Raw genomic sequence first — 12134 nt, forward strand, 5'->3', positions numbered from 1 at the left:
GCTCGGCTCCCCGGGGATGTCCTCACCCTCAGCCACTTGGGCATCTGTAAAGAGCTCCCTGACCCCCAACACGGTGCTGGGTGGACAGGGCACAGTGATTGCCATCTGCCTGGGCCCTGCACTGTAAGTGCTGGGGATGCAGCGGGGAGTGGAGGCAGGGCAACTGCCTGGCGGGTGACGTGTCTGACCCTCTGAAGGCAGGGGAGTGGGGGGCATCTGGGAAAGAGAGGTTCAATCTTCCTTGGCCTCTGGAGGCTCCATCCTTGTCCTGGGCTTCAGCTCCTCCTCCTGTCTCTTTCTCCACTCCCCCATCTCTCCCTGACTCTTCTCTTCCCCACCCCCAGACCCCACCCTGGGGTGGGAGCCCACCTTCCTCTTTGGGCAACCTTCTCACCTCCTACCTCTTCGGAGCCACAGTGGACCCAGCCGCAGCAAGAAGGAGTCCAGTCAGACAGGGAGGAGTTGTGGGTCTCTGGGTGGGGTGGGGCAGAGTCCTGGGGGACAGCCCCCAAGGGGCCCTTCTTGGCACTCTCCAGTCCTGGGAGAGGCTCAGAGTTCTTGCTCAAGACCCCACAGTGGCAGGGAGCAGAGCTGGGATCCCATCGGCCCACCCATAAAGGCTGTGAGGGTGGGGGCAGCCCCCAGGTGACTGGCCCTCCTGTGCCCAGGCCTGGCTCTGCGCTACTCCAGGGCCCCCCTCCTTCCCCCGACTGCTGTCCATCACGTGGCCTGCTGTCTGAATGTCACCATGTGCCTGCGAGGCACACAGCCTGCCTCACCGCCGAAAGGACGCCCTGCCACAGCCCTGGCCTGGGCAGTCAGCACTCAGTAAAGAGCTCCAGCTGTTGACCTTCAGGGAGCAATCGGTTCAGTCTCTCCCAGAGTGCATCTGGGGAAACTGAGGCGCCGCCAGGTTCTCGCCCCCTAGCTGCGGCAGAGCCACCATCTCTTAGGGCGACCACCCCCTTTTTATGGACCTGAGGCTCAGGTCTGCTATGGGCCGGCCCCCCAGCTCACATCGCGGACAAACCGGTCTGCGCCCTCGAGACCCCCGCTCTGTCACACCCGCAGGCTATCCCTTCATAGGCAACGCGACGGTGACCGAGGCGTGCGCGGCGCGGTGCGAGCCCCCGAACCGGGACGGGCTAGGCCAGAAGCGCCCGCAGAGCTGCCGCCACTAACAGCGGTGTTCCTTGCGGTGCGCTGCTGGGGACGGGGGCGGAGCTGGGGGCCGAGGAACGGGGAAATGGGGGCGGTTCCGGGGAGGAAACCCGGGGACGGGAGCGGGGCGGGGTAGGTGCCGGGCCGTGGATGACGCCAGGGCTGGGGCTGGGGCTGGGGCTGGGGGTGGGGCCGGCGCCCGCTGCGCTCAACCTGCTCGCACCTCAGCTTCTGTTCTGGGCGGCGCTCTGAGCCCGCGCTCCTCCTCGCCCTGGAGCCTCGGACCAAGGAGGTGGCCGTTAGAACTCAGGCTGCGGGCTTGCCTCTGGCGGCGACGCCCGGCGCTACCCACACGCGAGAATCCTTGAGGAACCAAGGGGACCCCCTGGGGCACCCCTCCGAAGCTCCTCCACCCTGCGCGGTTCCTCGGACTCAGATACTCCAAGCCAGGGCCGAGGGAGAGGCTTCCAGGTCCCGCGCCTAGGAGGCCCTGGTGTGACACGAATTCCTTCCAGTACCCCAGGAAACTGACGACCCCCACAAGATGCCCGCGTCCGTTGTGTGGGACCGATGCGGCCGGACGGTAGGGGGCGGAAAGGGCGCATTCGTGCGTTTTGAGCGCCCGCTGTGTGCCGGACATGGCACTGGCCCTGGGATTTGGCCGTCAACGAGGCAGACGTGGCCCTGGCCTCAGGATCCCGCGGGGAGACAGCACTCCCTGCTTATGTAGGCGCACCTGTGTAAAAGCTCCCTGAGACCAGGGCTCTAGGGATCTAGCCTGGTCTGGGGGTCAGGGAGGGGGAAGATGGGAAGGGAGGGTCCTCTGACAGAGGGAGCAGCATGTGTTGTGCGTGTGTGTGTGTTGGGGGCCAGCGTGGAAAGCAGACGATCAGAAGGGAGCAGGGTGGATGCCCCACGCTGTGGACAGACTCTCAGAGCCGAGCCAGGACAGGGTGAGCATTATAGGGACAAGTGTGACCAATGTGTGGGGAAGGCCATTTTACAGCCAGGACTTCCTAGGGCATCTGGATCTGCCCTGATAGGGAATGAGCTCCCCGTCCCTGAGAGTGTCTAAGCAGATCCAGGGACTCAGGATCCTGTGCTGCTGAGCTGCTGGCCCCAGAAGCAAAGCTAGAAAAGCAAAGAACTCAGCCCCTGCCCCTCGTGGTGACCGGAGGCATGCGAGGCCACCCAGCCCCAGCATGGGACGGTGGCGTGGGGCTGCCCCAGGAGCTCCTCCTTTGAGAAGGTGGTCAAGAACCCTCCAACAGAACCCAGGCCCAGTGTGGACAGGACTGGAGCCTGGCTGCTTCTCAGTCCAACTGCTGCCGGATGCGTCTTCGGAGCTGACCGGACCCGCAGCGATGGCTCAGGAGCTCCTCACACCCACCCTTCCAGGACTCCAGAGCGGACCTAAGGAGCCGGCCTCCCAGGTCACAGCAGACGCTGTCGTTTGAGAGCCCTGAGGGCCGGCTGGGAGAGCTGGCCGGGCCTTCTCTCCCCGGCCTCGCAGAAAAGAGAGACAGGACACCGAGTGTGTGCGACAGCCCACTGGCCCGGCGTCCGCGTGCCTAAGGCAAGACACTTTAAATCCACTGCTGAGTCATTTACCTCTACCCCGACTCCGCCCACTCCATCCTGGACTCTATTTACTCCCATTTCTAAAGGGACAAAGGGTGGGAATGCTTGGGAATGAACTTGAGGTCATCAGGATCTTTGGGGGTGAGGGTGAATGTTGGGGGGAGGGGTAATGAGGTTACAGGCTGGGACTGAAAAGGTGTATTAGGGCCAGACTGTGATGCGCCCTGAATCCGCTGCATACGCATTGGGGCTGTCGCCCTGCGGAAAGAGGGAGTCCCTGGAAGTTCTGGAGCAGAGGAGGGTCCGTTTCCACCAGTCTCCAAGCAGCACCGCTGGGGACCGGCTGTGTCCATTTTTCTTGCAAAGTCCCGCAGGCTGGGCCGGGGAAGTGCTGGAGCCTTTGACTCTGCTCAGATCAGGAGCCAAATCTCAGGGGCCAGTCCGAGTCCTCAAGGACCCGGGAGAGACGCGAGGAGCTTGAGCTCTGGGCGAGGGGGAGGCGCTGCGGACGACCCCGGACGCTCCTGCGCCTGCAGCGCGGAGCGCGCCCGCCAGATGCCGCTGTGGCGCTCGGCGCGCGGCCCTGTGCCCAGCCCGCCCCGGGGAACGCGAGGGCGGTGCCGGCGGTGGTGGCGGGACGCACCACTGCGGGCGCGGGGGGCGCCGGTGGTGGGGAGCGGGACTCCAGCCTGGGGCGCCAGCGGCCTCGGCGCGTCCGCCCCTCAGCCGGCCTAGCGAGGTGGTTCGCTCCGGCCGCACGGCGCTCGCCGGTTCCCAAGCAGGCGGGCTGGGCGCCGGCAGCAGCGCAGCGCGGACCGGCTGGCACCGGCGCCGCGGGCTCTGCCGCCGCGATGCTGGGGCTGCTCGTGGCGTTGCTGGCCCTGGCGCTCGCCTACTTCGCGCTGCTGGACGGCTGGTACCTGGTACGCGTGCCGTGCGCCGTGCTGCGCGCGCGCCTGCTGCAGCCGCGCGTCCGCGATCTGCTGGCCGAGCAGCGCTACGCGGGCCGCGTGCTGCCCTCGGACTTGGACTTGCTGCTGCACATGAACAACGCGCGCTACCTGCGCGAGGCCGACGTGGCGCGCGCCGCGCATCTGGCCCGCTGCGGCGTGCTCGGGGCGCTGCGCGCGCTCGGGGCGCGCGCGGTGCTGGCCGCCTCGTGCGCGCGTTACCGCCGCTCGCTGCACTTGCTGGAGGCTTTCGAGGTGCGCACCCGACTGTTGGGCTGGGACGACCGCGCCTTCTACCTGGAGGCGCGTTTCATCAGCCTGCGTGACGGCTTCGTGTGCGCGCTGCTGCGCTCCCGCCAGCACGTGTTAGGCACCTCGCCGGAGCGTGTCGTGCAGCACTTGTGCAAGCGCAAGGTGAGCGCCCCCCACCCTGGATGCATGCCCCTACGGGGCCCTGAAGACGACTGGTCCCTGCCCCTCCTCTGGGAAAGTTCGGCTGGCTAAGCCTTCTTGGGGGTGCCCCTGTCCCGCCGCGCACCCCTCCAGCCCTTTGCTTTGCGGTTCTTCCTGGGAGCTCTCAGGGCTCCCGAATCCGCTCTTCGTGGCTGGATTTAGCATGCTCCTCTCTTGCCATTTCTTACCCTAGCCCTTCAGGGCTCTGTGTCCTACCCTCCACCTTTTCCAGGAAGCCCAGACCAGGCCCGTCCCAGTAGTCTAAGTCCTGGTGCCGCTGTGTGGCTTGGAGTGCGCAGCCACCCTTTCTGCTCCCCAGTTCTGAACATAGGATGGGGGGGCGTCAGTGACAGGAAGTTGCTGGGAGTTCTCAAGGACCTGAGACCATGCCTTTCACACAGCTTAGAGATGAGAGGCTAGGTCACTATCACCTGGGTTTGGAGTTGGGGATTGCACCCTGGAGAGCTGCAAGCCTTTCTGCCTTCCCAGTTGGAGAGCAGAGAGCCACGATGCCTACCTGGCGCTCAAGGTCCCTCTCCAGGGCCTGCTCCTCCCAGCACAGCACAGCCCAGCCGGCTACTGCAGCATGGCAACCGGTCCCTGGGGACAGCCAGGGTACCACTGCAGCGATGGTTGCCAGGGTAGGCTCCTGCCACAGGCAGGTTCCTGAAAACTTGCTTGCAGCCTCTATGCCAAAGCCAGGGCTTGCCTCTCTGGCCTCGGACAGGCACCCCCTGAGCAGAGAAGGGACGCAGCCTCACCTTAATCAGGAGAAGTCAGCATTTTCTCCATATCAGAGGTGGAGGAACTTAGGCTCAGAGAGGCAATGGGAACCACCCCAGGCTGCACAGCAGGCTACAGACACAGCTCCTTGATTTTCTGTCTTTGTCGAGTCAGGAACACCCCCAAAGGGCCTAAATCTCCCACCCCCCTCCCCCACCCCCAGCCATAGAGACAGAGATGCTCTGCTTGTCCCTTCGTCTGTCAGGAGACTGGAAGAGGGTGGCCATCCAAGCTTTAAATCGATGGGCTGAGAGCTGGGACCAAAGGTGGAAGAGAGGGGAACCAAGGCAGCTTTCCGGCAAGGGAGGGTGCGATGCGGTCATGCATGGGCTGGGAGGGTCTCTGGCTGATGGATGAGGTCCACAGGAGAGGTGAACGGGCTGATACCACAGTTTGGCAGGGACACCCCAAGGACGCCCAGCCACGGTTGGGAGGGCCAGGGCGTGGCCAGGACTTGCCCACGTTTCCAGCCTGAGCCCCTGGGTCAGGAGGGGCCCAGGTGGAGTCTCAGGTTTAGCCTGGGGCAGGCTGGGGCAATGCCTCGGGATCTGCATGCTGGAAGACTGTGTGGGGTAGTGTGGCCGTGAGGGGAGAGCTGGGCTGGAGCTGTCTGGGATCTGGTCACTGCAGCCGAGCTGGGAGGACAGTGCTGCCCAAGAGCCAGGCCCGGACGTTGAACAGAGGCTGGGCCCAGAGTTGCCACGGGACCCTGCCTCGGTCAGCAGGGAAGACTGGGGCTTCAGCTCCGAGCACCCCTGCCTGGCCTCCCTGATGCCCCGAGGGGGGTAGACATTTGCCCAGGCCTTTCCGCTCTTCCCTGGGAACTCCCAGAGCCCATCTGCAAGGCCTCTGACCCCTCAGGCCTGCCACTCCATCATGAAATGACGGCGAGCGTGCAGGGAGGCGGCTGGTGTGGCTGGGCGGGCGGGGGTGGGAACACAGTGCTCAGGCCCAGAGCTGACCTAGAGGTCAAGTCCTGCTCCTCTTGGTGCAGGAGACAGAGACAGATGGGGTGAGGCTCTTGGCCAGCCCCTGTCCAGCACTTTCCTGGCATCCACCCCCCACCCCTGCTCTGTCCCCACTCCACAGGCCTCTGACTCCTCTGGGTCTCCCATCTCCTGTCACCCCTCTCCAGTCACTGGCCTCAGAGGTTTTGGCCTGGGTTCTGGGCCACACGGAGGGCTCAGGCGTGGCCTGTGGGGGAGACAGGCTTTAGAAAGGCCGGTGGTGTTTTGAGAGCTAGGTTGGGGGAAGTGCGGGCTGAGGGGCCTGGGAGGGCTGCAGGAGAGGGCCCTTGGAAGGGGAGGAGGGGACGCCTGGAGCTAGGTGTAGCCTTCGGGCAGAGGGGACAGCCTGAGCAGAGGCCCACAGGTGCGAAGGCAGCAGCCTGGCTGGGCGCCCCTCCCTGCACCCCCTGCTTTTCCCTGTGGTGTCTCACCCCCCTCTCCCCTGCAGGTGGAGTCCCCAGAACTGCCGGAAGACCTCCAGCACTGGATCGCCTACAACGAGGCCAGCAGCCAGCTGCTCCGGGCTGAGAGTGGGCTCAGCGATGTGGTCAAGGACCAGTGACCACCTCACACTGACCGCCAGCTTCCACCTGAGGGCGGTTGCCCAGCCATCCCCGCCTGCCAGGAGGCAGAGAGTGCAGATCAGGCTGGCCGGGCTGGGCTCTCTCTGAGCTGGAGTGGACTTGTGACCAGCCCAGCCCCCTTCACCCACTTGGCTCCCTCCCGCCACCCCCATTATTGATGCCCCTCGGTGCCTCACCCCATGCTGGGCACAGGACAGGGCGACCCAGGTGTTCCGACCTAGCTCTGCCCTCAGAGTGGAATCGATGGGCAAAGTGGGAGGCCCAGGGCCCTTGGTGTGTGAACTGTGGGTGAGGTGCCCCGGCCCCACCCTGAGGTGAAGCCAGGGTTCCCTGGACCCACGTCTGGAGAGTGCTTGGAGCGGAGGAACCAGCTAGAGCCCCCTGGAGCCTCAGAGCCCAGAGTCCGAGCTGGTGTGGGGCGCCCGGCAGGTGTGAGGCCAGAGCTGTGCTGGGCGCAGGGCTGGGGCCTGAGTCAGGCCCGCGAGGAGCTGTGAAGGGTCAAAGCAGCACTTCAAGGCAGATCCCTCTGGCTGTGGGCGAGGGCAGGGTGGGCCCAGGGCGGAGTCTGGGGGGTCAGGGGCCAGGCCGAATGACCAAAGGGCCCTCAGGAGGGAGGCCTGGCCTCCTGAGCTCCCCAGGAGCAGGGGTGGGAGGGGGCAGGGCCTGCAGCTGAGACTTGCAGCCAGAGAGTGTGTCAGGACCAGGGTAGGCCGGACAGCGCAGGGGCTTCTGTGGAGCTGGTGAGCTTCCTGTCGCTGGGGTGTCCTAATCGGAGCAGGGAGTGGGATTCTGCTTGGGCCCCCTCTATACCCTGCCCTCGCCTGTCTGCACCCCATAGGGTCTCACTGTGTGACTATGGATGGGGTCCAGCCATCTCTGCAGCTCCAGCACCTCAGTCGTCAGTGGTCCCACTGGGGCTGTCCTTGCCTGACCCCCTGCCCTGCTGTCGATTTTTTCCTTCCTCTCCCAAAGGAGGCCTGTCCTGGCAGCGGCTCTCGGGGCTCCCTGATGGGGTCACCAGGCTGCGGGGACACCAGCCGTGGCCACCCGCTCCTGCCTAATCCCTCGCCTTCCAGCTGGGGAAAGGGAGGCCTGGAGAGAAGCAGGGACTGGTCTGGGGCCTCTGAGAGTGCCGAGGGCAGAGCAGGGGCATGCCCTGGCCCAGGACTCTGCCACCAGCCTAGCTCCCTGGGGACACTGGGGTCAGGGCCCTGGGTGTGGGGTTGCTGCCTGCCCATGTGTGCGGCTGCTCTGGGCAGGGTGCCCACCTGCCTGTGCCCCTGCCGCCCATGGGGCAGGCCAGAGCAGCTGGAGCCCAGAACCACTTCCTTGCTGCCCTGTCCAGGAACCCCACCGCCGGCTGGAGCCGGGAGCACAGCCACACCCCGATTTCTCACCTGCCCCTCCACGCTGTCACCTGCCTTATAGCCGCCATGGGAAAGCTGCAATGTTTCTGTTTTGTTTAAAGAAAGCCCAGGATTAAAGGGTCTTCCATGAGAGTGTGCTGGGGGAGGTCCTCATTTCTGGAGCTTGGCCGCCCAGGGAGGCAGTGGGCTGCTCGCTGGGATGCTTCTGGCATGGGGGGCTGTCCAGGCTTGTCAGGCTCCTGTGAACTTAGGGACCGAGCTAGTAGGGCTGGGCTTGTCCCTGTTCCACAGAATACAGGACCAAGGCCAGAAAGGAGTTGCTCAAACCCTCATCCAGCTCCTGGCCCTCTCCTCCTCCCCAACCCTGGAGCCTTGCTGTCCTCCTCCATGGACGCCCTCCCCAGCTTCTAGTTCCTTCCCAGGATCAAGTCCCATGATCTTCCAGGGGGGCTTGGGAGGTTGTGCCGCCAACTCGAGGTCTGGGCCCCCAGGCTCCTGGGATCACCGGGTGGGGTGGAGGGTAGCAGGTGGGGTCAGAGGTTGATGGACCTTATTGGGTTGAGGTGAGCCTACGGGCTGTTCTGCAGGCCCCTCAAAGAGGGCAGGAAAGTGAGACACTGGGATGGGGACATGAAGTGGGTGAGTGATGGGGCTGTGGGCTGTGTCCATGCTCTGACCACCTGCCCAGGAGGGCCCTGCTCTCTGGGCCTGGGAGAGAATGGACCCTTGGACACAGTTGCATTTGCAGCAGGCATTCAGTGATGGGGAGTTAGGGCTGGAGAGGTGACGTGGCCTGGCCATGGTTGCATGGCAAGTCAGTGGTTTGCAGCCAGGGTGACTGGCCGAAGCCTCGGCTCTCTGCCTCCCCCCGGCAGGCCTGAGGGCACAGGGACTCGCTGAGCTGGGCCTCATGCCTGCCCTGAGCCAGCTGGCACTCGGGGGGCACTTGGGCACTCACTCGAAAATTCTGTTTCTCTTAATCTAAGAGGTGTTCGCAAAGGTCCCATGGGGCCTGGGCAGGGCTGGACAACAGGAGTGGAGGGGCTGGGGCAGTCTTGGGAGGTGTCTGAGCTGAGTGTTGCCAGATGAAGGCAAGTTCCCCCGAGGGACTGCAGACAGGAAATGGTGTACACACAGGTGATCTGGAGTGGCCAGCTGGGACCCAGGAGGAGGGTGGAGGCTGGAGAGGCAGGACAGGGCTCCTGAGCTGCCCTTCTCAGCACCAGCTGGAGATGCTGCTGTGGCCCCCGGCTCACCAGCTGTCCTCTGGGGGTGTGGGCACTCGTGCTGCCTGCAACCCCAAGGCTCCCCCAGGTCCCCAGGCTGTGGGCATGGGGGAAAGGCATCAGTGTCCCTGTGTATGGTCAGCTGACGTCTTTCGTTGTGCTGAGGCCCCAGTGGTTGTACTAGGCATGAGTGTAGCAGCATGTGTGTGCATCCCTGTGTGTGCGCATGTGCACGTGTCGGGGTGTTCAAGATGGTCGAGGGTGTCTGGGCTGAACCTAGCTGTTCCCCAGGGCATCAGGAATTCTCTGTCCACTGATGAGAGACACACCCCAGCCAGGTAGGGGAGCAGGGGGAGAGGCTCTCGCTGTATCTTTACGATGGGAGGACCGGCCAGCCAGAGGGGAGAGGCTCTTTACTGTCGAGGGGCACAGGTGCTGGGGACAGGGCTAGCCCCTCTGTCAGTGAGTTGGGGCTGGGTTTTGGAAGTGTGTCTGCTCGGTTCTTCTGGTGGGACCCACTCTGATCCCATGGACTGACTGCTGCTGTTGAGTTCAAGTGACTGCTTTGGCCCACACTCAGGCCAGATGCTGGTTCTCCTCTCTGGGCCTCCTTGTCCTTCCCTTCCCCGAGGTGGACAGCCACAGGAATGTGCTCCAGCCCTGCCCCCATGGTGTCTGTGGGGTGTCTGGGTGCCAGGCCCGGGAGGCCCTTGGTGGGTGCTGGCTAAGCAGACTACTGAGGCAGGAGGGCGGTGCCCCACCTCCCACGGTCCCAGGGGCTCGGTTCTGGGGAGGTACAGGGCAAGACCAGGGAGCTGGACCAAGTGATGGAGAGGCCCTGGTGGCTGATCTCTGACTGTCATTGATGGGAGGACGATGAGGGAGACCAAGGAGTCCCACAGGATGCCGGGTGGACAACGGGCCATCTACAAATGGGAGCACTACAGCCCACGCGGGGTTGCAAGGGAGCTGAGGCTGGGGCAGGAGCTCCCAGGGGCAGCACGGTGGGCAGAACCCTTGGGCTGGCGAGTCCCAGGCAAAACAGACCTCCCCATGTGCCTTCCCCGCCTGCTGCCTGCCTGTGGGGATGGCATCGGGGAGGCCTGGGCTCCTGGGGGCGGTGGCGGTGTCCACACTTGTGCCTCTCCTTTAGGTGATTTCAGCCGACTGGAAGCGCGCTACCCCACTCCTTTGACCTCACGGTGGGGCTTAGAGCAGCCTTCCGCTCTCGCCCACCCGCACGGGCCAGGTGACCTTTGGCGGGCATCTCCCTTCCTTCTGCATTTCTTCGTGGCCCACTGGCTTCCCCAGGTGTGGGGGCCGCGGTCGGGCACCAGCTCCTGCTCCTAAGGCCCCGCGTGCCCCCAGGCAGTGAGCAGCTGCCACCGCCCCACACGCCTGGGACCCCTGCTGTCTCCCCAGCTCCATGGGGGGGTGCGGGGCCAGGAGGCCTTCTCAGGCCCACAGACCTGGCAGGGGCTTTGCGGGCCCCATGGGGTCAGGCTGCCTTGCGAGCTCGTGGTGGAGGGGCCGGGCAGGGGAGGGTGCCCAGGTGAAAGGAGCGCTGGGCAAGGGGCGGGCGCCCTCTTATGGCCACGCCGGCGCAGTGCAGAGGCCCCACAGGTGCAGGCAGCCGTCCACCTGCCTTCCCCTGGGACGGGGCCGCAGCCAAGCTTCTCCTGCCTGCTCAGCCCCTCTGCACCCTGGAGAGCCCGCAGGTGATCTACCTGTTGCTCTGCTGGTGAAGCTGAGTCTGTGAGCTGTGACATCACTTTGTGCAGTCCCCATGGTGAGGCGCTGGCCCCGGCCCCTTGCCTCCAAATCCAGGGCCCAGTAGGGGCTCTCTGGAAGTCTGGCCATAATGCAGAACCCACCAAGGAGTGGGCCAAGTGAGGCCCCTCGCCAGCCCCCTGCCCTGCCCCCTCACCAGAGCACACACTCCAGGCTGCAAAGAGCCGCCACCACTCGGCCCTATGAGACGCCGTTCCACGGGACTCAGAACAGGGGGCCGGTCTCCTATGGGGATCACTCTCCAACCCTTGGCTCCGCTCCCTGGTGGCGGTGGAAGTGGCTTGTGAGTCAGGGTGACACAGGGTGGAAGTGGGAGGCAGCTGGCAGGCTGATGGGTGGGCAGGCCCTCGGGGAGCAGGACCCCTCTGCACAGCCCTCCCTGGGAACCCCCGTCTGAGCACCAAGCTCTGCCTCTGCATGCATACCTCCAGTGCTGGGAAACTTACCCCCACCCCTCATGTCGGTGTCATCCTGGAACAGCTCTGATGGAGAAGGCCCTTCTTCCCATTGAGCTCAGACTTACTCTCTGCTGAGCGCCGAGCTCTGCCCTTGGGGGTCACACAGGCCACGGCAACCTCCATCTTGAAGACCCTGGAGACCCAGGTCCCGGGTGACCTCGGCTCCTCGTTACTCGAGTCCCCCCAGTGCTGCTCCCTGCAGCCTGCTCTGGCCCAGCAGGGAGGTTGCCCAGGAAGTGCCGCCCCATTTGGCAGGCCCTGGCCTGGACTCAGGTCCATCTCAAACCCAGGCGGGACCAAGGCCGGTCTCCTCCACACCAAGATGCCCTCTACCTGGTATATACCTGACAGGTGCTCACCGGAGCAGAGGCCAGGTACAGAGGAGGGGGAGGGCTGGGGGCAGTGTGGGCCCGTCTCTTGGGCTGATGGGTGTGGGCCCTGGACTAGCCCCCTCATCACTGCCCTTCCCCACAAATGGCCTTTAGACCAAGCCGAGCTTCCTGGTTTTAGGCCCCAGACAACAGGACTCTGCCTACCCCCCGCCTCCTGGCCTGACATTCTCCTCAGGCCTTCCTCACTGCTGCCCTCCCACCACTCACTCTCCCGTGCTCACACCTTTGCTTGTGCGCCGCCTCTCAGTGGACGCCCTCTGTGATCTCCCATCCCAGCCTCAAGTGTCCCCCGTGCTGTCAGGTCCACTTCAGGTACCCCTTATCCAGAGCCCTTGGTATCCCAGCCTGTCTGGTTTCTCTGTCCTCTGAGGGCTTAATGGC

The 12134-nt window shown here is 64.7% G+C and overlaps 1 protein-coding gene across 1 annotated transcript; it reads left to right on the forward strand.

Moving 5' to 3' along the window:
- Window positions 1-3170: 3170 nt before the first annotated feature.
- Window positions 3171-8018, forward strand: THEM6 (thioesterase superfamily member 6). Its single transcript, XM_023649052.2, has 2 exons — window positions 3171-4106; window positions 6384-8018. Exons 1-2 carry the CDS (start codon window positions 3594-3596, stop codon window positions 6495-6497), a joined length of 627 nt encoding a protein of 208 aa, XP_023504820.1. The 5' UTR covers window positions 3171-3593; the 3' UTR covers window positions 6498-8018.
- Window positions 8019-12134: the final 4116 nt, after the last annotated feature.

This window comes from Equus caballus, chromosome 9 (assembly GCF_041296265.1).
Source record: "Equus caballus isolate H_3958 breed thoroughbred chromosome 9, TB-T2T, whole genome shotgun sequence".
NCBI lineage: Eukaryota > Metazoa > Chordata > Mammalia > Perissodactyla > Equidae > Equus > Equus caballus.